This window comes from Eleutherodactylus coqui, chromosome 8 (assembly GCF_035609145.1).
Source record: "Eleutherodactylus coqui strain aEleCoq1 chromosome 8, aEleCoq1.hap1, whole genome shotgun sequence".
Classification (NCBI taxonomy): domain Eukaryota; kingdom Metazoa; phylum Chordata; class Amphibia; order Anura; family Eleutherodactylidae; genus Eleutherodactylus; species Eleutherodactylus coqui.
In genome coordinates, this window is record NC_089844.1 from 10,898,980 (window position 1) to 10,926,485 (window position 27,506).

General features: G+C 44.2%; 1 protein-coding gene across 1 annotated transcript in view; it reads right to left on the minus strand.

The window, feature by feature from the left end:
* LRP1B (LDL receptor related protein 1B) overlaps positions 1 to 27,506 on the minus strand; it is a 1,872,788-nt gene that overhangs the window by 759,890 nt on the left and 1,085,392 nt on the right. The window contains exons 21-22 of the mRNA XM_066577770.1: positions 15,670 to 15,716; positions 8,152 to 8,299 (exon numbers count right to left, since the gene is read on the minus strand). Of these exons, the coding sequence (XP_066433867.1) occupies positions 8,152 to 8,299; positions 15,670 to 15,716 (195 nt within the window). The remainder of the gene's footprint in view (positions 1 to 8,151; positions 8,300 to 15,669; positions 15,717 to 27,506) is intronic.

The following is a 27,506-nucleotide window of genomic DNA, read 5'->3' on the forward strand; positions in this document are numbered from 1 at the left end:
GGCAGCATTCCTCCATGTCTCGAGAACACCATATTCTCCATTGAAGATGGTTGGCACCACTCTCAGGGGCATACTTTATAACCGGAACTTCTTTAAAGTTTGGCACCTGCCAGTTTTCTTTCCATCACAGCAATGGTTGACAGCACTTCACACTGTACATTAGGGGTTGTCCGAGTTAAGGGAAATCCCTTCCCCTGGGTCTCCAATGCATTGAAATAAAAAATCAGCAGGGACAAATCCCTTTAACCAGTGCATAAATAAACCCTGGCCATCTGGACACTAACTATTCATAATATCTGTCCCTCACTAACAGGCCCAATGCATAAACATAACACAGTTCATCTCAACAGAACAACAGTCCATTAGCCACTCTTGGGCATCTCTTCCACGTCTCTCCAGTCTCAGGAGCACACAAGCTCCAGTTACTCTTCAGCCCCGCCTCAACAGCAACTCTGAGTGGAACGCCCAATACTTAAAACGAAAAACCTTAGAGGTGCCTCATGATTACTCGAATACAGGCACCCTTTCTCTGCTGGAGCGACTGTCACAGAGCCCTCTAGTGCAGGGGTTCCCAAACTTTTTCAGCCATGGAGTGCTTTCTGAAGCAAGAGTTTCTTGTGAAGCCCCAAGGTGTGATCAGGAGAGGTGTTAGGGGCGGGGCTTATCACAACATCATTTTTACCTTTGTCCTTATAAAAAGGACAGGGACATTTAAAAAAAACAGGGAGGAACGCTGGAGCGCTGGATGGGCTATTGATATACATTATATTTAGAGTGAACATACTGAGCAGAACACGGTTTGGGCACCGCTGCTCTAGTGGGTCTTTCCGGTACAGTTTTACCACCAAGGAAACAGCCAATCATGAGAAGGTCCATAGCCACTGTAATCGGCACACCACCAGCACTATGCAAGCAGCGGATGGCACGAACCCTGATTTCTATAGGCGAGCACAGAACACAATGTCGCGCCCGCCGTGCATGAAAGCTATTTGGATGTTTATTCTTTAGTAAATTATTTGCGACACACCAGTGAGAGTCAACAAACTCGATTTAGACTGAAGCTTTGTTTTCATCAGTAAACACTAAAGGGAAATTGAATAAGTCCGTATTAAGATGTTTTCCTCACACCTGCAATGCTGCATTGTTAAGAACCCCCTTCCCAGGAAGAAGCCGTAAATGAATTTATAAAACGCACCTTGGCTCTTTCTTCGTGTGAAAGGCTGTGAATTATTTACTCTATTTTAAGTATCACTAAAGAGGAGATACATCTCAATTATATTCCAGCGTTATGGAAGAGTTGCCAGCTGTTTCCGTTACAGCCAAGCAATTGTCAGGTAAAATTTATGCCTGTTTTCTTGGTATTTTTTCTTCGGAGATCTGCAAATGTAGCACTCTGTATGCACGTGCCCGGGGGGCCCCAGGTGCTCCGCGTTCCAGATGGTAGTCGTTCTGTACCGGAGCGCAGCAATGCAGATTGCTTAATGCATGCGGCGAAACAATAAAAAAAAAATCAGCCTAAACAGTGGGATGTTTTGGAGAAGGTTGCTGCTATTGAAGTGAGTGAGGCCACACAGGGTAGCGCGGCGCGACACATCCGTCAGCTGTAACCGGGGAGAACATATGTGTTCTGGGCCTTTCCTACACTGTATGGCCAGCCCAGCACTTCTCCTAAAGGTAACACTTACCAGCAGTAGATGGTTTACATGGTTCAATTATCCTTAAAGACCAGAGTCTTGTGCCTATGTATTGTCAATGTCTTCCATGTGAGTGAATATGATGTGTATTGCATAGCTGCAGCACTGAATGGGTTACTGTCTGGGGTATGTCTGGAAATGTATCTTTTCTATGTCATGTGACCTTGTTTTACATATGTGGTTGCAAGGTGCATGAGTGGGTCTTGGGCTTTTAGCTGTCTGTCTTCTCTGGGCCTTCTTGTCAGTCCTCCTGTGGAGTGTGGAGCCTGTCTAAACACGGACACCTTTAGGCTGGGTTCACACAGGGTGGATTTGCCGCGGTTTTTCCGTTGTGGTTTAGCCGCAGAAGAAATGCTTCTGCGGCAAAACTGCTTCAAAGGTTAATTTTGGCTTGCGGATTTTCCTGCGGATTTTCTTGCGGAAAAATCCGCAGCGTTTTTAACTTTTTGCTGCGTATTTTGGTGCGGATTATGCTGCGTCCATAGAGGTCTATGGACAAAAAAGTGTTGCGGAAAAGACAGAAAAATGGACATGCTGCATCTTTGAAAACCGCGATGCAGTTGCATTTCTGCACTGCGGCTGTGCGGAAAAAATCCGCCCTGTGAGAACAGCTTTTTTGCAAAACTCATTTGTGCTGCATTGCACTGCAAACACAGCTGTTTTGCCGCAGTGCGGATATGCAATGGCAAACCGTGGAAAAACTGCAGCAAATCTGCCCTGTGTGAACCCGACCTTAGTCTGTGCAGGAAAGATGGAAGAAGCTGAGATGATGGCATAGGAGTATCTTGGGTTCCTTCTTCCCCAGCCAGAGAATTAAGGAGTGATAGAGAGAGAAACTGCAAGGATTACGAGCCCCCACCGTGCAGCGCTGTCTGTTCCTGCTCCGTGAGTGTGTACTGGTAGAGAGTTGGCGAGTGTTAGTAGAAGGGTATCTCGGAATAGAGATCCACAGATAACTTGGCTTGTAAACGTCCCTCTGTCCTCCCGTGTTTCCTCCCCGTCACGCCACGTGTGCTCCTGCACCAGCGTCTTGCCGGTGGAAGTAAAAAGTGTTTTGTACTGTTTCTGAGTTATGCTACAAGTAAACAGCTTTACCGACCGTTCCCGGTTCTGCCTTTAAATCGTTAATAGATATGAGCGAGCATACTCGTCCGAGCTTGATGCTCGTTCGAGTATTGGGGTGCTCGAGATGCTGGTTACTCGAGACGAGCACCAAGCGGTACTCGTCTCGATTAAACGAGCACTGACCATTGAATTCAATGGAGCCGGCAATACAGCCGGCTCCATTGAAAGCAATGGGCTGCCGGCGATCGCGGGATGTCGGGAAGGGCTTACATATATAAGCCCTTCCCTGCAATTCATCCAGAAATGTATAAAAATATAAAAAATATATATATACTCACCTTGTCCCGGCAGACGGAGTTCAGCACGGCCGGCCTGCAGTGGGTGTGAAGGGGGTGTGAGTCAGACATGCCCCTGATTGGCTCAGCGCTGAGCCAATCTGAGGCAGATCTCACTCACACCCATTGGCTCAGCGCAGCTCTCAGCCGAATGACAGCAGTTCAGCACCACAGTGCAGGGCACAGCAGGAGTAGACGCGGCTGTGCCCCGGCAGCTGAAGGGAGGTGAGTATCTATTTTTTTTTGTTTTTTAAATCACTTTTAATTCATTTCCAGGGAATGGCTTATATGTAAAGCCCTTCCCTGAAAAAGAATTCAGGTGTGCCAGCGGACCATTGTCTTCAATGGAGTCGCCAGCAGCAGCAGTGGCTCCATTGAAGAGAATGCCTGCATTTTTATTCTTTTTTACACTAAAATCTTTCTTTTTCAGGTAAGGGCTTATATTTTTAAGCCCTTCCTGAAAATTCATCCCGCGCTCGCCGGCAGCCCATTGCTTTTAATGGAGCCGGCTGTATTGCCGGCTCCATTGAATTCAATGGGCTAACATCATTCTTCTCTGCCACAGCTGTTACAGCTGTGGCAGAGGAGAACGATCGTTATGCTGACAGTGTGGGGGGGGGGGGGTCTCATCTTGCCACTATTGTGGCTTAATAGTGAGACCTCGGAGCCCGAAATGCAGCCCTGCATGTTGCTCCTCGCCTGCCCTATCCATTTCTGTGTTTTTTACATGACTTTGGTGATTTGCTAAGATTTTCACAAATGAAAACCTTAGCGGAGCACCAGTCATATACAAAAATGCTCGAGTCGCCCATTGACTTCAATGGGGTTCCTTACTCGAAACGAACTCTCGAGCATCACTGAAAGTTCGACTCGAGTAACGAGCACCCGAGCATTTTGGTGCTCGCTCATCTCTAATCGTTAACTTTGCGTGTGTGGTCTCTTTATTAGATCGTCTAGAATTCACCGCAGAGGACGGAACGGTGGCGTCACCCGTGACAAAAGAACTCAAGGTAAACCACTGCTGGGTCACCCTATTTAGTAGCCTGCCCTCGGCCCCTTGGATGTGTCCTTCGTTACCCTCTGGGTAGTAGGCAGTAGAGCCCCATGACAAGGCCCAAACTCTACCCCGCTGTCTCCTAGGCTGGGGCCTGGTACTCGGACACTGCATATGGGGGCATATCTGCTCAGACTGGCTGGCTGTGTCCGTTACAACCAAGTGATTGGCAGGTAAGATTTCTACCTGTCTTCTTGGTATATTTCTTCGGAGATCTGCAAATGTCTGTATGCACAATCACTAGAATAGGGTGACAAGTATTAAGAGGTGTAGTAAATGACAGACTGCGAGTGGCCACAGCGCATAAAGCTTGGACTCACTCGCTTTTTAAAAAAGTAACGGTGGCCGGAGTAAAAGTCTAATAAGTCACAATTTGGAGATTTGCACCAAAATTGTGACTTACGTAGGCCAGAAAACTGGTAGATAAAGTGCCATAGATATGACCCATAGAGTAGGACTGTCTAGACAAATGTTTCCCAGGTCTCTTAACATCTCAACAGGTTATGATGTGAGGATATCCTATAGAGAGGACAGCAGCGGCAGTGTCTGAGGCCCTGATAACAATGACATCACTTGTGCAATACTGCGGAAGTCCTGAAATGCTGACCTGTTGGGGACATGAGCAGTGGAGTTTGGGAAACGCTGGTCTAGAATGTCAATATGGCTATGCAGTCTGGCTGTGCAATCTGGAGCGCCCCCTATAACAGCAGTCTGGCTGTGCAATCTGGAGCGCCCCCTATAACAGCAGTCTGGCTGTATAGTCTGGAGCGCCCCCTATAACAGCAGTCTGGCTGTATAGTCTGGAGCGCCCCCTATAACAGCAGTCTGGCTGTATAGTCTGGAGCGCCCCCTATAACAGCAGTCTGGCTGTGCAGTCTGGAGCACCCCCTATAACAGCAGTCTGTCTGTGCAGTCTGGAGCGCCCCCTATAACAGCAGTCTGTCTGTGCAATCTGGAGCGCCCCCTATAACAGCTGTCTGGCTCTATTGCATAGTTTGGAGCCCCCTATTTAACAGCAGTCTGGATATATTGTGTAGAACATCTCTTATAGCAGCAGTTTAGAGGTGTAGTTTAGAGCGCCCCCTACAACTACAATCTAGATGTGTAGTTTTTGCTTAAATTAATCTGTAAGTCCTGTAAGGGCCCTTAGACATGCAGTCATTCCACCACTTTCATAATACTCTGCATTATTTATGTAGTGCAGTGTATTATGCTTCTGGTAGGGTCTACTAGGGGTGTGCTGGGTGACAAGGAACCACCTTCCTGTGAAACCACTTAGATTCTGCATCCTCTGTTCCCTATTAATCTATGCCCTCTGGAAAGGATGGAGTTGCAGCAGCATATTAATAAGGAATAACGAGTCTAATATTATCTCTATCTGCTACAGAGTATGAAGCTTTTAACTCTATCAGTCCCAGAGTGCACAGGTTACAATGAAGAGTGGCTGCAGCATCAAAGGGGTTAAATTGCCGGATCTGACATTTACCAGATCCGAGCCATTTATGCATGAGCCCAGCGGTCAGCCAATCTCCCCCTGCCCCCCAGCTCGGGACACCTATAATGCCCTTAGAATAAGCTGCCATAAAAGACCCTTAAAAAGAAACTTAGCCCCGCCCCGCCCCTCTCCCATTGCAAATAGTGGTGAGGGGAGGAGAGAGGGAGGAGAGAGGGCGAGGAGGGGGCAGGAGCTCAGTGCACTGCTCCCGGCTCTTCCAGCCTCCTCCCCCTGCAGAGAGGGACACTGTATATTGTCCGGGTATGAAAACCCAGCCGATATACGGACGTCTGAATACGTGCCATAAGACTGTAAATTTGAGGGAGTTAGGGAGACTCTCCGGTCCTGGAAAAACAAAGATGGCCGCACCGGCTTCTCTGACTACCTGATGTGCACCGTAGACTAGTATCCATCATTAGTCTGATACACTACACACTTGCTGTGATTGGCCAGTGCTGCCCCCATGAGCGGTGCTGGCCAGTCAGATCAGCATGCCGTGTCTTAGACTACCAATACATACTAACGCGCAGGTACATCAGGAACTCAGAGAAGTGCTTCAGCCATCTCTTTATGTCCAGGATTGGGGGGTCCCTTTAACCCCTTAATGACTGCCCATACATCTTTTGACAATAACCGTTAATGGCCTTTATTCTGATACAATTGCCTTTTTACGGCAGCTGCATCAGAGGCCTGGTACCAGCTCAAACTGCTGGGATCAGAGAAACCTCCAATCCCCAGTGTTTAACCCTTCACATGCCGCTGTCAGTACGACCGTGGCATCCAAAATGCTGACAGAAGAAGGGCGCTCCTTCTGCCACCCATCAGAGCTCTGTGATGTGATTTTGGGGGTTCTGATAGGTTGCCATTGAAAGTGGAGGCGTGAAGGTCTGCCAACTACAATAGCTTATGAAATATAGTTGTTAGAATTCTGATAAAATATGGTGATATTCAAAGTCCCCGATGGGACACAAATAAAAAGTTTAAAAAGTATCAAAAAAATTGTAAAAAAAAATCAAAACAAACATAACAACGTCAATACCCCCCTATACTATGAAAAAAAAAAAAAAACACATTACACATCTGGTATTATTGCATTTCTAATAACCCAGAGAAAAAAGGTAGTTCATTATTTAACCTGCACAGTGCATAACATAAAAAATACAAAAAACATTGTGAAAATACCTAATTTGGCCAAACTCGCTTTACAAAAAGTGATGAAAATGTTGCATGGATCAACAAATGTTACCAATAAGAAGTACAACTCATCCCAGAGCAGCGCTGACAAGAAAGGGGAAGTGCCGGGGGTCTTTGAATGCAACGATAAAAAAAAATATGTTTTTTTTGAAGTATGAAAAAGTAAAAAAAAAAAATACTGTATCAATTTGGTATTGGTGTTTTCATACCGGCCCGCAGAACTAATTTAGCAGATTTATACCGCAGTAATGTCATCACAGTATTTAGTTTACACACTGAACACCATTAAAATGAAAAGTCAAAAAACAAATGGCAAAAAATAATAAAAGTTATACAGTTTATCATAAAGGATGCTATTAATAAATAGAGCTTCCCCCACAATAAACGAGCCCGCATACGGAAAAATAACAAGTCATGGCTCTAGGAATGTGACCCTGAACAAAGCTGAAAAATGAGTTGGTTTTTAGGGCTCGGTCAGGCGAGCCGTTTTTTTGTGCACCCATGTGCTGTCACAGTGTCCAGTGATTAGTGGACTCCCCGCAGGATTAACGGAATGCCTCCGAGAGTCCCCTCATCCCCGCAGCCAGAAGCAACTCTTAAATGTCCTGCTGTAAGCAGCAGGTATCTGTTCCCAGCGCAGGAGTTTCCAACTCCTGCTCCCATATGAGTCAATGGAAACTCCTGCAAAAAGCACCTATGCTCCATCTTTTTTCTGCTTCAAATTCTACGCATATGAACGCGTCTCTAAGAACCCATTGGTTCTTTTAGAAGCGTGCATTATGCGCGCGCAAAGCACATGCTCGTCCGACTGAGGCCTTAAGGTGCAAACAGGCTTCATCACTAAGGGTGCATTCAGGCGAGCGTGGTTTACACACTGCTACAGCAACGTGTATACCACGCTTCTATAGCAACCAATAGGTTGCTATGTAAGCGCTCACACAGGGCTTTTTTTACCAGTGCAGAATCTGCGCTGGTAAAAAAGATAGGACAGCAAGTGCCAACTCGCCTGTCAGCTCCGTGCTGCGGCGCTGTGCATGGTGCTGACCACAGACTCCTATGGGAGCCGAGGCAGCAATCTGCTCGCAGCACGGACATGTTAATGGGCTGCTCCGCGGAGTATGGAGCAGCTCATTCCCCGCACAATTCCTGCATGTCAGCAGAGTGATTTACACGTTGCTGTAGCAGCGTGTAAACCACGCTCGTCTGAATGCACCCTTAGGGTTAGTCTCTTCTGGACATTTCAATATCTTGGGGTCACAAGTTCGCTATTTATTGGGAATCAAGATTAAATATTCTGCAAGAGCTGGTAATTACCTGTATTTTTACATGCAAATTTGGTTTTGATGTCACACTGACGCAAAGTTCCGTTGCAGCCTCTTTCATCGCTGCCATCTTCGCAGTCCTTCTCGCCGTCGCACAGCCACAATTCTGGGATACAGTTTCCATCGGGTTGACACTGGAACTGTTTTTCTTCACAAGGTCTCAAAGCAGGAAGCACTTAAAGAAGAAAGCAGAACAGAACTGTTAGCTAAGGAGGGTCGCCGTCACTGAACCAGAACAGCAACTGTAAAAATCACTTTACATAAAGTAGAAGGGAAGCAAAGAGTTAATTTAAAAGGTCCCTACAGTGACTTTTTTTATTCATTCATTATGTAGCTATCCCCTGATATATATAAGCGAGCTGCCAGTACCTTGGTTAGTTATTTCTTTCTGTCTGAGACTCCTGGCCTCTTTCTCCTCAGATGGTCATGTGATCTCAGTTCTGACCCGCACAGATCTATTTGGGATTATGTGTTCACTTTCTAGTCAGTTTCTCAGTCTGTGTGATGCTGTTACATGGATTTACTGCAGAAACTGCTTAGAGTGGGACATGGACACTCCTGTCACAGGAGTGTCCATGATCGCACAGGTATATTAGAGGAGATCACGGCTCATCCTTGTAACTGGATACTTATCGCCTGTAGCTTATTTGGGTGAATATTGAAGATGATTATAATTAAACTGCTGTTAAATTAAACTAATGATGTGCTGATGCATCATGGGGCTGATTAAAAGTGAAATAAAAAAATCTCACTCTCACGATGCCTGATAAGTATCAGACAGGGGCTGCTCTGCACAGAAATGGCTGCAATACACAGAGGAGACCCCCAGAGTGGGCAGGCAATGATGTGTGGGGGGGGGGGTAGTGATGGAAAAATCTGTTTTTGTTGGGGTGGCTCTTTAAAGGATATGCCACCAAAAAATGTTAATAAATATACAGTATGTATAACATAAAAGCTGATTTAAACAATGGGTCATTTTCTGATAACCTCTGTGGAGGACTTGAGATGGTTCAAGATTCCAACAAAACCAGGAAAGAAGGTGCTAAATCCAAACGTTAGTTTGTTTGTATGTCCCTAAAGTCTTAGGGTAACATAGGTAGTTGACTAATACCTGGCTCTAGGCATTCCTAGGTGTGGCTAGCTGTGGGGACTTGGTTTGTACTCAGCTACTTGCAATGATATTACTCAGTCTTAGCAAAATTAAGAATCACATTGTGGTCTCAGGTAACTTTTGAATCCGTAAATATGTTGTTTTACCCCTACGGCCAAAAATGTTCCCATTTACCCAAATTCTCTAGGCTACTGAACAAACAAGGGGGTTTCCTGGCTGTAAAATCTCCTTTACATTAACACTAATTTCTAGGATGCCACTTTTAAAGTAATTGAAAACACAGACAAAATAAGACATAACGAACAGTAGTATACTAATAAACAATAGAGGTGATGATGCTGCTCACAAATGGGGGACACAAGAGCTTACGGTCTATGAGGAAATAGGGGCGCACAAGAGCTTACACTATGATGACTTAATAGGGGAACACTAGAGCTTACAGTCTATAAGGAAATAGGGGGCGCACAACAACTTACAATTTATGGGGAGGAAATAGGGGGACACAAGAGCTGGCAGTGCTTTTTCCATATGATGGTTGGCCATCTAATATATAAATGGGGTAGTATACATAAAGCTGTATGAGCTGAGGATATGAGGTACATTAGGACATATGGGAAATATATTGGGATGTACAGCGTTTTCAAAAGGGGAAAACAAGCACGGTAGACTGAGAAGTGTTAGATTAGTGAATATGAAGGGGCTCCCTAAAAAAATGTATATTTAGGAAATACTTAAAATTTGGGTGTCCGGAATTAACCTAACTTGTAGCGCATTCCAGAGAACTAGTACAGCTCGGGAGAAGTCTTGCCGACAGGATAGGGAAGTTTGAATTTAAAAGGAACTTATTCTAAGATCATTGACAATGAGTAGAGCATGGGCTTTGTGATAAACAGATGAGTGAGGAGATATAGGACGGAGCAGCTCTGTGGAGAGCTTTCCGGATGAGAGTGGTCAGTATAAATTGTATTCTATAGTGGATGGTCAACCAGAATAGTGGCTGGCACAGGGCGGAAGCATTGGTGCAGTAATTGCCACATGAGGGAGGCACTGGTGCTGTGACCGACACAGGGAGGGGGCAATGGTGCGGTAATTGGGATGAGAGGGAGGCATTGGTTTTTGATGTCTCCACAGTGAAAAATGGGCCGACTCATAAGAACTCAAGACCCCCTCTATGAACAAGAATGGAAACGTTGTGGAGCATGTTATATTTTTCCACCTCTAAATGCCAAAGATGAACGAAAAGTTGTCAAAATAGAGCTGTTGGTCTCCGTTTCAGCAGGTTTCACAATAGTGGTCAATGGTTCCGTCCAAAGGTTCCATCTGAATTCCATATTAAAGGATCCGGGCATAAACCACGATGGAAACACGGAGCAGAACACAAAATGAGACGTGAACGGTCCCTTAAACTATATGTTATCAAAGTTACCATATCTCTAATGCCAGGACAGGGAATGCTCTGTCATAACATAAAGTGTCATGTCTGAAGCGTCACTATAGAACAAGTCTGATTTTAATTGCTTCCGAAAATCTTTGAAGCTACCTTCTGATGTTGCTGTTGAGCTGAAGAGGTTGTCTACCGTTATTTAGATCACAAATTGTATTTTTACACAACTTCAAAGGCCTTCGTAGTAATGAAAGATGACAAGGAGCCTTCCTGACCAAGTTTTTACGGGGGTTTTCTGTATTTACATTATCTGGTTCTTTTAAGTGTTACCCATCCGCTGATATTTGTGCCCTAAATGACTTGACTGGAGGCAAATTGCTGGAAGATTCTGTAAGAACCGCTTGTTAATTGCCAATTAATTCAGTTTATGCTAATTCCCAAAAGTTTACAGTCTGTGTTAAAAGGCGCATTAAATAAGGACAATGATTTCTTTTCGAGGCTGATCCTGAAATTTAAAATCTACTATTGATGACTTACAGAATAACTGCGTCACCGCCAAAACAAGAGCAAAGGACGTCTTCAAAGACTTCGACACTAATTAAATACACTAAAGAAGTTCTATTATTCATCGATGACTAAAGAAAGAAGATATAGAGAAGATCAAGGGAATATAGAAAGATGCAGCTCAGTTCATGAAAAACAAAAGACACCTGCTCCAAGACGCAGGTGAAGGTTGTGGTCCGCGTCGCACTCCGAAGTTCATTATCACTGTGGGAGGCTGAAGTAATCAAGATTCAGTATTTACCATCCTCAGAATACAATGCCGCTGTCTATGAAATCTTATATACAGGATTGTCCTCCATTACTGCCAATGCCAGAATAAACGCATCAGATACTTTTTTTTAATGTCTGGTTGTTGCTTAAAGGGAACCGGTCACCTCAGAGCAGCACCAGAAAGTAAGTTTGTGCTTTTTTTCTACTCATCTGCTCCCTCGTTCCCGTGTGAAGATCGCATGCGGTCTGATAATGGTGACTCTTTCCAGACCCCCGTCTGCACGCTCTACCATTAAATAAAAGAATTGTTTTTCCTTTTTTACTTGTTATCGGACCACACCGGTACCGATCTGATGACCTCGTTGCCAGGTGCCAAATTGGTAAGTATGGAAGCCCATGTTGAGGAGATTTGCTAGCAATTATCTATCAATAGCATGAAATCACTCCATGTTATGTCAAGACACTTCTCCATGAGAACTCAATGAATTCTACTTTATTAACAACATTACCAACTCTTATACAGAAAGAAGAGGGCGCAATCACAAGTTACTTGGTACAAAGATTAGTGTTACATAGGTGAAAATACTTATTGATCACAAGGCTTATTGACATCTACCAAACAGTCTCAAAGCTCTTAAAGCCCATCTCAGACATAGAAATTATCTAAGTCAGGATATTACTGTTGCATTAGACAATAGTTCTGCAATAGTTGTGTGTCTTCCCTGTTAACATAGCTTAGCCTTATTTAATTTGTCTGTTGACTTCTTATCTTAAAATCCTAGTTCCCGGCACTACAAAGCATAGGTTTTGGTCTTCTGTTTAAAGGTCAATAGTCCAATACAAGGTAAGAAACATACACTTATTGCATTCTGAAACTTAACACTTTATATTCCATGACAACTATAATAATTGTAGTTATTTTCCGGACATTGTATTGTTTGTTGGCTTAATAGGACTCTCTGAAAATGAAGTATTTGTGCAAATAATCTTATTGGAGTTTCTTACTGTCCCACTACAAATGAAGATATGACTTCTCAACACCATTGTGATTCCAACAGCACTATATCCTTCTGAAACATGGAAAGCGACCACAAGTATCAACTGGCAACTTGATGTTTTTCCAACAGCAATGCCTTTGTTGCCTTTTTAAAGTCACTTACCATGATTGGGTTACCAATAAGCAATTTACTGCTGTTCTGGCTAATCCATTCCTGAGTTACCGAAAGTCTACTTTGTTTTGCTAGGCACATGCTACACCTTCCTGACACAAGGCTGGCAAGATTTGCTATCTCATGGAATCCAAAAAATGGGAAGCAATAGTGGGGAAGGCAAAAAACCACCTGGCGATGTTGTCAAGGACTTGCGTACTATCAACCTTTCATGGGATGATGCCGAAACTGCTGCCTTTGATCGCCAACAATGGCATTTTTTGTCACCCGGTGTGCCAAAAGGCCAGGGTTGACCTAAGTCTACGTAAGAAAAGTAAATGTATGTATACAGCTCTTGTATAGACCTACAATATGTGTCCCCATGGTTACAGGCTACAAGCAAACGCACAAACAATCCTCACATGTAAATAAATAAATGTTATTTATATAATGCATGTATATTACGCAGCACTCATAATTTTTACATTCACCTATTAGCATATTTTCAGAGTGTGGGAGGAAAACAGGGAACCTGGAGGAAACCAACACAGGGAGGACATTGTATGCAGATGTCCTTAGATCAATTAATCAACCTAGGAGCCCAGGGTTCTATGGCAACAGTGCTAGCCACTGAGCCACTGCTTCTTCTTGCTAACCTATAGGCAATAGAAGAGGTGGTAGATGGAAGTGGGAGAAAGGTTTGCTATACAATACACAGGTATTAGTGTATCTTGATGCCACCGGAAGCTAGGGGTTTGACAGGAGGAACGTCCCTCTCACACCCCCAGCTCCTGATAGGGTCAAGCCGTAAAGGTCCTAGCAGCACAGTGTGCATAGATTTTGCCCACCACTGCAGCTTTAGGCTGAGGGTTGCTATACTGCCTAGGCTTACATGTAAAAGCTGTAAATGCTGCGATGTTACCGCAGTAACATTCCAGCATTTACATGTCATTATGTAAGGCTAAGAAGTATAGCAACCCTCAGGCTAAAGCTGTAGTGGTGGTGGGACAAATCTATGCAGATGCTGCAGCCTGTGTGCTCCATTCCGCCAGCCATTAGTGCCATGCTTGCTACGTGGGCGGACGCTCACCTCTCCATCCCGGCCGGCATTTGTGGCATGCCTGCTCTGTGGCCGTCCACTGACCTCTCCATCCCGGCTGCCGCTACACGCCATCCGTCACATACCTGTCATCTCAGTTCCGCCGGCCGCATCAATGATCAGTGACGGCCGCACTCGCGGGAAAGCACTGTGACTTCCATACAGTGAGGGGGGGGGGTTCCATGTTGTCGGATGCTGGGTAAGGGCCCTTGGTCCTGGGGGTCCCCCTGTCAATCTTGGCTCAACCAGGAATTCCTGGTGGCATCAAGATACACTAGTACCCAATACACATTAGGGCCCATTCAGATCTTGTTATTGTCTCCATCCAGGGGTTCCATCAGGGATTCCATTTAAAACCATGAACAGGTATTATCTTGACTATTATTGAAAACAGCTGAAATGGAGACCAATGGGTCTCTGTCTCAGCAAATTTCCATTAATTTCCATCATTTTGTGCTGGAAAAAATAGCACAGTCCACCACACTGTTCTTTCTGGAACAAAATGTCAGAAATTAATGGAAACCTGCAAAAATGGGAGACCTATTGGTTTCAGTTTCAGCAGTTTTCAATAATGTTCGAGATAGGTTAGCCCCAGGTCCCGTCCAGGGGTTCACATTTGGGGATTTTAAATGAGACTCCTGGATAGAGCCAATAACGAGATCTGAACAGGCCATCAGATAGCTGTCTTCTGAACACCCATGTGGCTAACAGCTATATCGCCCCAATACCCCATACACGGGCACACTTGGCTCGACTGACAGAGCATGCATTTTGGATGCAGAAAGGGGAGAAACTCACCGCCAGACACCTCCTGCAGCACCTTATTACCCCAAGAAAAAAATCCAACTGCCCGATGTTTTTTTCATACCACATTTCCCATCAAGGGCATGTTGGGAGATGATTGTCCAGACCCACCCAAATCCTTGGGTTTTGCCGATATACATGTAATGTATATAACTATGTTAAAGGGTTTTTCCAGACAAAAACTATTCATGATGTATTCTGAGGATAAGTCATTAATAATTGTTGCCTGGAGAACACCCTGAAGTTATTGCTAGAGGTAAGACTAAACAGGATCAGCTTGTGATCTGTAAAGGCCCTTTTACACACAACGATTATCACTCAAAATGTGCTCAAAAGCCATCTTTTGAGCGATAATCGTTGCTTGTAATGTGCGCCCATCCTGCACTTACCGTGCATGTCTCATCCATCACTGAGTTCAGCTCAGCTTAAAATCCGTCATCCCTGATAGGAGGGACCGCACGCTGAGTTCTCTAGGGGCAGCGCTGATAACATTCTTTTAGCTGCTGTCCCGCGGGAGAACAATAGTGATGTATTTAGAGCACAGACCACCCGCTGTTCTCTAAATACATGCAAATGCAGCTAGTTAGCTACTAATGGGCTGATTAGCTAATGCAAAATAATCGCTCAAAGCTGTCAGCTTCTGAGGAATTTTGAGCGATCATCTGTGTCTGTAAATGGGCCTAAGAAAGGAGACACAAGGGTCTGCATGGAGCTGTATACACAAGCAGGAAGGACATTTTCAATTAAAGGTATTTGCAAAGTTCACTCATTTTTTAGGTTGATGTATTTTCGCTCTGCTAGCTATACATTATATAAAGAGAAACAACCCAGCTCATCCGAGGTCTGGAAAATATATGTATACTAAAAACAAAAACTCTTATTGGAGAACCATTAAAAATTCATCATGGTATGGAAAACACTGGCGCAACACACAGACGATGCGTCTACTCTTTCTGACGCCGCCAGCACTTTTAGCTGTGGTTGTGCTATGACTAAAGGTTCTGGGTGACAACGGAAATGCCTCAGAACATTGGATATATCTTCTGTGTTGTGGTCGAGTTTTCCATATTATGATGTATTTTTAATGGTTCTCTAATAAAAGTTTTTGTTTATAATATTCATATTTTTGCAGACCTCGGATGAGCTGGATTTTTTTCCTTTGCACTTCTGCTCAGTAGTTGGTCAAGCACTTCTGTGCTCTGTCCATTCAGACTGCAGGCGGCTGGTGAGTTGCATTCTTTCCTTCTTCGTTTGCATTACTTTGGCTATAGGTTATATAGGGTGGCCCATGGAAAAGTAGCTTGCCTGTGAGCCCAGCAGCGCACTCTTATGACAGCTCTCTAAAAGAAACTTAGTCTTTGTTATCCGCAGCAACCAATCACAGTGCAGCTTTCATTTTACTTCAGCAGTCCAAGAAATGGAACATGTGAGTAAATCAATAAAGCTTTGGAAAAAAAAAACAATTCCCTCGCTCGTTCTTCCTGTGGCAGTAATTTCAGGGGCAGGCTACTTTTCCATGGCCCAGCCAGTATAAAGTCATCAGCGAGTCCTATAAGGCCCATTTACACAGAAAGATGATCGCTCAAAAAATCACTCAGACAGCAGTTTGAGTGACAGTTTTTGAGTGATCACTTTGCATAAACTCTTAAGTAGCTAATTAGCTACTTAAGAGCTTTGTAGTGTGTAAATGAAGGCTCCTGCTGTATGCAGAAGACAGAGGGAGCGCTGTCATCTGCATACAGCTGCTTTGTTCTCTGAGCTTTCGCTGAGAGCTCCAAGCAGGTTACCAGCTGAAACAATACTATCAGCGGTATCCCGCTAAGAACTCAGCGTGCGGCGCTGATAAGAGTCATCGCTGATTTTTAGTAATTGTGCACGGACAGTGTATGATGGCTGCCCATTTAGACACAACAATTATCGCTCAAAAGATGGCTTGTGAGCGATAATTGTTGTGTCTGCATAGGCCTTTAGTCAATTTCAGGCAGTTTATCAATCTCATATGATTTGGCCATCCAAATGCAAACCAAACTCTGCTATCAACTTGCAGAAAGTCCTTCATTTGCTAAACTATGTTGATCAGCAGAGGAATACAGCAAAGACTTTGTTTTCCATGTACTTGTATCTACATCAGGGTTAACCCCAAAACTGAGTCAGGCACTAGTGTAATAAATAAGGCTCCGCGTTGCTTAGCATTACATGATGTGCTAATTGGTGAGTGCCAGTGCCTGAATGGATGAGAAATAATTAATCCTTTGGGTCCTTTTACAAGTTTTGATCATAAAAGCAGGTCAGGTGGTGCTTGTTTCCATTTTTTTTGCAGAGGCCCAGAATCACTGATGTGGGGATGAATGATTGTTACTACAATGGTATGTCCATATATGGCGGCTGTAGATCACTTTATTCAAAGGGGAAGACGTACAGCTGGCCAGCGAAGCAATCAGCCAGTGAACGGGTGTCAATAGCTCTAATCAGGGGCCAAACTGGACATTAAAATGTTAATTCATCTACCGCACCACCACATAGAAGATAGAACACAATGCCTACAGAGGGCTCATTCAGATGAGCGTGTTTATGTGCGTACAACCGTGTGCACAAAACTACGCATCTATTAGAACCATTGGTTCCCCATGATGTGTTCACATGTCCGTGTTTTACAGGCATGCAAACGTGCGCACTCACAAAACATAGGACATGCGTGCACCATAGGTCCATGCTGCGCATAAATATTCCCAGTGCTGTCACAGTGTTCAGTAATGATGGCACTCCCTTCGGGGAGTAAAGAATCTCCTACCACAGCTGTCACAGAGCCAGGGGATCCCGATGTTCTCCCATTGCTTTCAATAAATGGCTGAGCGCTGCCTGTGATTGGCTGAGAGCTAAATCAGACACCGCCCTTTAAGCAGGCGGGGATTTTATATATCCGCCTGCTGAAAGAGCTTCATAGCAGTACAGAGAGACCAAGCAGCTAGACACTCCGAGCCCCGACAGCGGCGGAGAGGTGAGAATATATTTTTTACATTGTTTTACACATGGTAGGGATGATTTTCAGGAAAGGGCTTATATTTAAAAGCCCTTCCCTGAAAATTACTAACTGTGTTGCCAGCAGGCCATTGCTTTCAACGGGGCCGCCAGCAGCAGCATCAGCTCAGCTCCATTAAAAGCAATGGCCACGGAGCTTCGTTCACGCATGTTTTGGCATATACATGGATGTACTGTTCTGTGCGCACAATGCACGCTCGTGTGAACGAGGCCTTAAATGTATGTCCTGTCCTGTTCTTATGGAGAGCAAGAGATATTCTTTGGAGCCACTGGTAAAACCAAGAGAAACCTCAACAGGGAATTCTCTGTTAACCCCTTAGTGATGAAGCTTTTTTCCATTTTTGTTTTTCCTCCCCCCTTTTAAAAAATCATAACTCCTTTATTTATCCATCGACGTCGCTGTTTGAAGGCTTGTTGTGGAGAGAAATGGAAAAAAAAGAAATTCCGCCATCTTTCGGTGCGTCTTGTTTCTACGGCGTACACACTGCAACAAAAATGCACTTTATTCTATCGGCACTACGATGCCAAACTTATGGAGTATTTTTTGCTGTACTAGTTGTATTTTTTTTAAAGATATAACATTTTTAGAATTATTTTCTGCCAATCGCTTTTTTATTTTTTCATCGACACAGTTGTGCGGGGGCTCATTTTTGGCGGGACGTCCTGCAGTTTACATCGGTACCATTTTTGAATACATATGACATTTTGATTGTTTTTTATTGCATTTTTCTCGGAGATAGGGTGACCATAAAAGCACATTTCTGGGGGTCTTTATTTTTTTTTCTCCCGATGACGTTTATCATGCGGGGTAAATATTGCATTACTTTGATAGATTGGACTTTTCACAGACACAGCGATAGCAAATATATATTTTTGTTTTATTATTTAGATTATTTTATTATAAATATGGCCAAATAGTTTTAAATAATTAGTAAAACGTTACTGTTCTTATTTTTACTCTTTTTAGGTTCCCAGGGGGGACAACAACTTGCGATGCTTTGATTGCTCCAGCAGTATGATGTAATGCCATAGCGTTACATCATACTGCGATCGGGCAGGCAGTCTATCAAGCCACCCCACGGGCATGTCCTGATAGGCTCCTAGCTGCCAAGACACCTGCACGGCTCCCTGCCACTATCACGGCGAGGCCATACGGGACACTCGAACATCGTTTGGGGGATCTAAATGTCGTTGTCAGAATTGAGAGCGGCATTTAAAGGCTTAAAGGGGTTGTCCCATGCCGAAACGGTTTTTTTTTTTTCAATAGCCCCCCCGTTCGAAGCGAGACAAACCCGATGCAGGGGTTTAAAAAAAAAAAAACGGATAGTACTTACCCGAATCCCCACGCTCCGGTGACTTCTTACTTACCTTGCGAAGATGGCCGCCGGGATCTTCACCCACGGTGGACCGCAGGTCTTCTCCCATGGTGCACCGTGGGCTCTGTGCGTTCCATTGCTGATTCCAGCCTCCTGATTGGCTGGAATCGGCACACGTGACGGGGCGGAGCTACGAGGAGCAGCTCTCCGGCACGAGCGGCCCCATTTAGAAGGGAGAAGACCGGACTGCGCAAGCGCGTCTAATCGGGCGATTAGACGCTGAAATTAGACGGCACCATGGAGACGAGGACGCCAGCAATGGAACAGGTAAGTGAATAACTTCTGTATGGCTCATAATTAATGCACGATGTACATTACAAAGTGCATTAATATGGCCATACAGAAGTGTATAACCCCACTTGCTGCCGCGAGACAACCCCTTTAACAGATCTGATGAGCTGTTACCTGCGGGTGTCGGCTTTAAGAAACAGCCGATGCCCGCGTTGTATGGAGAGAGATCACCTCGCCATCTCCCACCAGAGCTGTAGGATGTAAAAACACTATAGGCCGGTCTTTAAGGGGTTAAATTCTGAGTTCTCTAAAAGGGTAAACAGCAATTGTTTTCCTAAACCAGGAAACTCATTTGATAACCAATTCAACTTTGTTATGTGATCCAAAGGGCATCCCACCAAGAACACAAGATTCGGATGTTTGTGTATTCCAGGTTCAGCAGTTTCACAGACACTTGTCATGGCAGACCATCATGGCCACCATCTTGACTCGCTCGCTCCTGATGCTGCCGCCATGGTTGGTAGCTGCTCGCCACATATTGGAACTGTGGAACTGAGCGCCACAAACAGTTTTGCGAGTTAACTATACGGTCCTTTATTTCATAACACAGGTTTAAAACATTCAGTTTGCCAGTCTGGCAACGCGTTTCTCTGCGAGGATCGGTGGCTTCGTCAGACTAATACAGTACAGAGCAGTAACGAGAGATTTAAACTTTGACAGGTAGGAGAGGCAGGGCAGGGGTCAAAGGTTAGCTGTGACATCTATTGCCTCTGCTGCTACAATAGGGATACAATATGCATTTCTTTTAGTATGTAATGATTTTTGCAATTAATTAACATGGGATTAAAGCATAAAAGAGAACATAATAATAATCAAAATAAAAGCAGTAACATTGTCTACCACAGGCACTAACCCCACAGGAAGCGACAAAGATATTGTCAAACTGGTGGAAAACAATGAATTTATTTAAACGAAAGCAAAACCAAAGCTATACGTTTCACCTCCAGACTGGAGTCTTCCTCAGGGATGCCGAGAAGTGGAGCTAACTTTTGTTTCTTTTGTTTAATACATTGATTGTTTTCCACCAGTTTGACAATACCTTAGCCGGTTCCACTTTGGGATCAGCACCTGCGGTACTCAATTGTACTGTTTTACTTGGATTTCCAACCCAGTTTAGCGTATCGGGAAGAACTCTTCCGGTGACCTTGGTTCTGAGATTGGTTTTTCACCCACTGAAGGCAATTTGTCTGGTTTTATGTTTCCATGTTGTTGTGCTCATTCATAGCGCAGCCATCCCTGGTGAGCACAACAGCTATATATGTCTTCTTTACTACCGTTTATTGGTCCTATCATACTACACCAGAGAGCCCCTCTCTTATCTTTCCTCCCCATCTTACTTTCCTTCTGAGAATCTTCTGGCAGGCACGGTACCTTGGTCTTGTGTAGCATGGGCTGCCATATAACTGAGACTACTGCTGTGTGTAACGGTTTGGGAATTCTGCACCGAAGCCCAGATCACAATTGGTGAGATCCTTTCTGCTGCCTCCAGATTTAACCCAAAGCCAAATCAGTGTGTGGCAACGCAGTTCTACATCCACTCGCTGACGATACTGCCTGTAATCAGGGCAATTTCTCAGTTGGGATGTTTAGTTTTGCATTTTCACAAGTCCCTCTTCATCCCAGCTTTAGCTTGACCAGTGTGGAGCATATTTACCTTGATTCCCATAGTCCATCAGGCCGAGTGGACCAGTCCTACTCTTAATGACAAAAAGGAACTTATGGGAGCAAACTTTAAAGGGGTTGTCCCGCGGCAGCAAGTGGGGGTATACACTTATGTATGGCCATATTAATGCACTTTGTAATGTACATTGTGCATTAATTATGAGCCATACAGAAGTTATAAGAAGTTTTTCACTTACCTGCTCCGTTGCTAGCGTCCTCCATGGAGCCGACTAATTTTCGCCGTCTAATGGCCAAATTAGCCGCGCTTGCGCAGTCCCGGTCTTCTTCTTTTTTCAATGGGGCTGCTCGTGCTGGATGCCGGCTCCGTGTAGCTCCGCCCCGTCACGTGCCGATTCCAGCCAATCAGGAGGCTGGAATCGGCAATGGACCGCACAGAAGCCCTGCGGTGCACCGAGGGAGAAGATCCCCGCGGCCATCTTCATCAGGTAAGTAAGAAGTCACCAGAGCGCGGGGATTCAGGTAAGCGCTCTCCGGTGTTCTTTTTTAACCCCTGCATCAGGGTTGTCTCGCGGCGAACGGGGGGGGGGGTTTGAAAAAACGTTTCGGCGCGGGACAACCCCTTTAAGGGATTTTTGTAACTAAAAGTAAAACATTTTCCAGCTTGGCCTAACATAAAAAATCTGAGTTTCCTCACCTCTCCTCACTCTCCTGGAGTGCTGAAAGACTCCCTTGACCCCGGCTGCCTGCTGTTTAACCTGCTGGAAGTCAGAGGACCTCTGCAGAGGCTGCAACATCATTATCCAAACTCCTGGCATCACATCCTGGACGCCATGATGCCAGGAGCTTGGGACGATGACACTGCAGCCTCTGATTGGCCACAGTAGTCACCTGACTTTCACCGGGCTGTACACCTGCATCCCAGGGGAGGTGAGTAAAATGTTTTTTTTATCATTTTAGGCCGGCCCAGCAGCTGGAACTTTGTTACACCCCTTTTTAATGGTGGAGTACGGCTGATCTTTAAATGTGAATCCACAAAGAATCTAAATATATTTTTTCAAGTCTGAGAAACGATCTGTAAAGCCGAAAATACCGACATCCAAATCCTAACAAATGGTATTGTTCCGGCAGAGGGCTGCGGGATCCGCGCTTATTTGAAATTAGTTATTATTGTATTTGTGTCGCTAAAACATCCACTCATTTTTTAAGGATGATAAAAATGATTTCCTCCCATTAGAATGTAATTGCATCCTTGCCCCACATGTGCGAGTTACAGAGCGGTAATGATTCATTCAGCCGCGTGAGATGAAAGTTATATACCTTACAATTAAATTAATGTCAGTGTTCATGCTACAAAATGCCCATGTTGATGCTTAGAAGCGTCATTAAATGTAATCAATGCTCAATTTGGACAATTCAAAGCCTTTTAATGCAATTTATAAAAGTGTAACACATTCGCCGTTGGAAGAAGCGCGGAGCAGATCTGCTGGGCTTGTGCTTTTGGTCCTCACGATGCATGCCAACTTTTATTTTTGGAGGGTGATACATTTCTTTGCCAGTTTCTAAAGGCATTTCCTCACAATTTACGGCTTCTGGTCAGTTAAAGGTTGACATTTCTTGTTCATTTTAATTTGAAAGATTATTGAGAGATCCCGAATAGAGATGAGCGAGCACCAAAATGCTCGGGTGCTCGTTACTCGAGTCGAACTTTCAGTGATGCTCGAGAGTTCGTTTCGAATAACGAACCCCATTGAAGTCAATGGGCGACCCGAGCATTTTTGTATATCGCCGATGCTCGCTAAGGTTTTCATTTGTGAAAATCTGCAAAACACCAGAAAGTGATGGAAACGACACAGAAACGAATAGGGCAGGCGAGGGGCTACATTTTGGGCTGCATCTCAAGTTCCCAGGTCCCACTATTAAGCCACAATAGAGGCAAGAGTGAGCCCCCCCCCCCCCCCCACTGTCAGCGTAAAGATCGTTCTCCTCTGCCAATCAGAGGCAGCCCTCACTCACCCATTCATGAATTCATGAATGGGTGTGAGTGAGGGCTGGCCTCTGATTGGTCAGGCTGTGACCAATCAGAGGCATCTTATTCAGCAGGCGGGGATTTTAAATCCCCGGCTGCTGAATACTACTCACAGCTGTTCAGAGCAGTTCAGGAGAACTGCCGCCGGCCGCGCTGAACTCCATCTGCCGGGACCAGGTAAGTATATATATATTTTTTATTTTTACACATTTCTGGATGAATTGCAGGGAAGGGCTTATATATTTAACCCCTTCCCGACAATTCATCCCGCGATCGCCGGCAGCCCATTGCTTTCAATGGAGTCGGCTGTATTGCCGGCTCCATTGAATTCAATGGGCTAACATCGTTCTGCCGGGACCAGGTGAGTATATATATATATTTTTTATTTTTACACATTTCTAGATGAATTGCAGGCAAGGGCTTATATATTTAAGCTCTTCCCGACAATTCATCCCGCGTACGCCGGCAGCCCATTGCTTTCAATAGAGCCGGCTGTATTGCAGGCTCCATTGAATTCAATGGTCAGTGCTCGTTTAATCGAGACGAGTACCGCGTGGTGCTCGTCTCGAGTAACGAGCATCTCGAGCACCCTAATACTCGAACGAGCATCAAGCTCGGACGAGTATGCTCGCTCATCTCTAATCCCGAATGATCTTCCGTAATCCTCAATTACGTTGTCAAAGAGCGAAGGCAAGCTGTCCTCCATGGAGGGGCGAAGAGCATCACAACACAAGCAGGTTTTAAGACTCCATTAACCTCTGAATATTGTAAGACATGTTTGATGATCTGTGGATGGGATTTACCGGGACCCCAGAGTGGTGAGGGGGGAATACTGAGGATCTACATTTACAGGAAGGACTGTGGGAACATTACGGAGATCTCTGCCATCTACTTCAGAAATATAACTAGGAAGGAGTGAAACAACAGCAAAGCAGTTCCACAATGTAACCCTTCACAGTTTTCACTTTTGTTGTTGTTTTTCATTCCTGTCGTCCAAGAGCTGTAACTTTGTAAATTACTTTTGGTCAGTATAGGTGTGTGCGGATTTATTTTTGGGGGGATACAAGGTGTTTTGTTAATGCTGGTATTTAATTTACCAAATATAACAGGTTGTCTCAAAAGTCTGGAAACACCAACAAAGAATGAAAACTTTGTGGCAGATGTTGATCCAATTTTGCAAAGAAGTTGTGAGGGAAGGGGGAATCTGTTAGGCCATGTCACCAACATGGTGGCCATTTTGAATGCTGCCATCTTGGATTCAACTTTAATTTTTCCACTGGGAAGGTAAGACTGTAATATATATAACTGGGATAGAATTTCACCCCAAAACAATAGCATGGTTCATTTTAACGTAACTTTATGTGTTTTCATGTTAACACAGAAATTTTCTGCCATTACCGGCAACGTCAAGCAGAATGTGTTGAAATCATCCTTATGTCAGTGAATGAAGCACTTTTGGTATTTCTATCTGTGGGGTCAACACACATTCACTCCCAAAAAATATGACATTTTGCATTATGTTGAAATGAAACACACCATTGTTTTCTGATGGAATTTTCCACCCGTCTTGAATCCCAAGATGGCGGCATTGAAAATAGCCTAATATGTTTCTGCCGCAGCCTGTATGCACAATTGTATCACTGTCTGCCAAACCACCCTCATTCTATATGGCTGTTTCCATAAAAAAATATTTACATAAATTCATGTGGGGTAGAAAAGACAAAAAAACCCTTCATGTTGAGATTTGTTTTTTTTTTGGGGGGGGGGGGGGGTTCATTGTGTTGTAAAGATACCATAATAATATTATCCTGCGGGTGAGTACGATTATGATGACGCCTTCTTTATATCATTTTTGATGTTTTACTACTTAAAAATAAAATAAATAAATTGTTTTGTGTTGCCAAATTCTGAGCTCCAAAACTTATATTTGTTGTATAAGGACTTTTTTTTGAAGTGTAAGCTGAAGTTTTTATTGGTACTATTTTTCAGAACACAAAACTTTATGATTTATTTTTAATCCTTTTTTTTGCAAAGTGAAGTAACAAAAAATATCAACTCTGGCTTTGTGTTTGTTTTTGTTACACCATTCACCATGAAGGATAAATAGGACATTTTAATAGTTCTGACTTGGATGGATAGTAACAGTATGTTAGGCTGAATGAAGACAATGTCCATCAAGTTCAGCCTATTTCAACCCCCCCTTGTTGATCCAGAGGAAGGCAAAAAAAAAACAAGAGGCAGAAGCCAATTAGCCCATTTGGGGAAAAGAAATTCCTTCCTCACTCCATAATGGCAGCCAGAGTAATCCCTGGATCAACCTTTGATAGTTCCTACCTAACTCCAAGACCCAGATCAACAACCTTCTGGTCACCTAATGTCTAAATGCTGTTATATTGTCGCACTCTTGAAAGACGTCTAGTCCCTCTTAATCTCCTCTACGGATTCTGCCATCACCACATCCTCAGGTAGAGAGTTCCACAGTCTCACTGCTCTTACAGTAAAGAACCCCCTTCTGTGTTGGTGATGAAACCTGCTTTCTTCTAGACGTAGCGGATGCCCTCTTGTTACCGTCGCAGTCCTGGGTATAAACAGATCATGGAGAGATCCTTGTATTGTCCCCTCATGGATTTATACATAGTTATTTGATCACCCCTTAGCCGTCTTTTTTCCGGGGTGAATAATCCCAGTTTTGGTGCCTCTCTGGGTATTCCAGTCCTCTCATTCCGTTTATTAGTATAGTTGCCCTTCTTTGAACCCCCTCCAGCACTGTGACATCTTTCCTGAGCACCGGTGACCAGAACTGTACGCAGTATTCCATGTGAGGTCTGACAAGTGCCTTATATAGTGGGAGGATAATGTTCTCGCCCCTCGCCCCTATACCTCTTTTGATGCACCCCAAGACTTTATTAGCTTTTGCAGCAGCTGACTGGCATTGATTGCTCCAGTTTAGTCTACAGTCCACTAGTACCCCCAGGTCTTTTTCCATATTACTTTTCCCTAGCAGTACCCCATTTAGAGTATATTGGTGACATCCGTTTCTCCTGCCCATGTGCAGAATCTTACATTTATCCACATTGAACTTCATTTGCCATTTTTCTGCCCAAGCCCCCGGCTTATCTCGGTCCGTTTGTAGCCGTACATTGTCCTCCGTTGTATTGATTATCTATATATATATATATAAAGACGAAAGCCCTCACTGACTGACTGACTCACCACTAATTCTCCAACTTCCAGATGTCATAGAAACTTGAAATTTGGCACAAGCATAGATTATCTCCAAAATAGGAAAAGTAATTGGGTCCCAACTCGATTATTTAATTCTAGTGCAAAAGAATTAGCATCCAAATTTTACGTATGGAATCTAATTCCCTCACTTCCCAATGTCATAGAAACTTGAAATTTGGCACGAACATTGATTATGTCATAAATAGGAAAAGCTAATGGGTCCCAACTTGATTATTCAATTCTAGCGCAAAAGAATTAGCATCCAAATTTTACGTACATAATCTAATTCTCTCACTTCCTGATGTCATTTTATATGAAGGAAACGTTGCATGGTTACCTCCCCGTGGTGTTTCCTGGGTAACGCAAAGAACCATGCAAAATGGTGAACATATGTTTTTCCTCAGCATCTCTAAAGTAACCACGACTTCATAAGATTTTCCGTGTGAACACCAGATAAACACCAGTACCAAATTAACTCGGGCGAAGCCGGGTATATCAGCTAGTATTGTATAATTTTGTATTATCTGCAAATATTGATATTTTACAGTGATATGTTTCTATTTAGATTTTTATATGATAAATGGGGAAAAAGAACGAAACCAGCAATAGGAGGGGCTGGGGCGAAGCTTAGCTCCTCCCTGTCCCGCCCCCTCCTATTGCAAACAGCCAGAGGGGAGAAGAGAGGAGGAGAGAAGGAGTTTAGCAGTCCTGCTGCTAAACTCCCTCCCACCTCCATTCTCCGGCCGCTGTCATTGACGTAATCTGGCCCAAAAGATAGTTCCAGGACTATCTTTGTGGGCTGGCATGAAAGCATTCAGCGCTATATTGGCCAGCCGGGTGCTTTCACGCCGTTGGAATACGTCCATGAGATCTGATGCATTGGAATCCAATGCATCAGATCGTAGCGTAAATTGGCCAGCGATGAAAACAGCGGCCGAGATACGCTCGTGTGAAAGAGGCCTTATCCCATGTATAATACAGGCAGCACCCACTACACATGCAGGGCGCTCCTCATCCCACTCCATAGAATCCCTTCTGACTTCCACAAAGCATGAAGCAGATATTTTGTAGGGATTAAGACTTCATTAACTCTTAAATATTGTTTGACATATTTGATAAATCTATGATGGGATTTACTGGGAACAATAAGTGTAATAAAAGGGTTATAGTACTACAAGCGGAATATCCATCGGACGTTTAGAGGAAGAACAATGTTTGTTTCCATACTTAGTATAAAACTTATAAAATAAGTCAAGAAAAAAAAAAGACTCAGTACATAACCTAAAGGTCTCTTCAGACAGCGCCTGCAATCAGTGCTGGTCGTAAGGGAAGACGCTGCTCCGATCCTGTTTAGTGGACGGCACTTGTAATTGCGGGTGCAGCTCCCATTGATTTCAGTGAGACCCCAGCCTTCAGTTACAATCTCCGGCCACTACACTGGGATTGG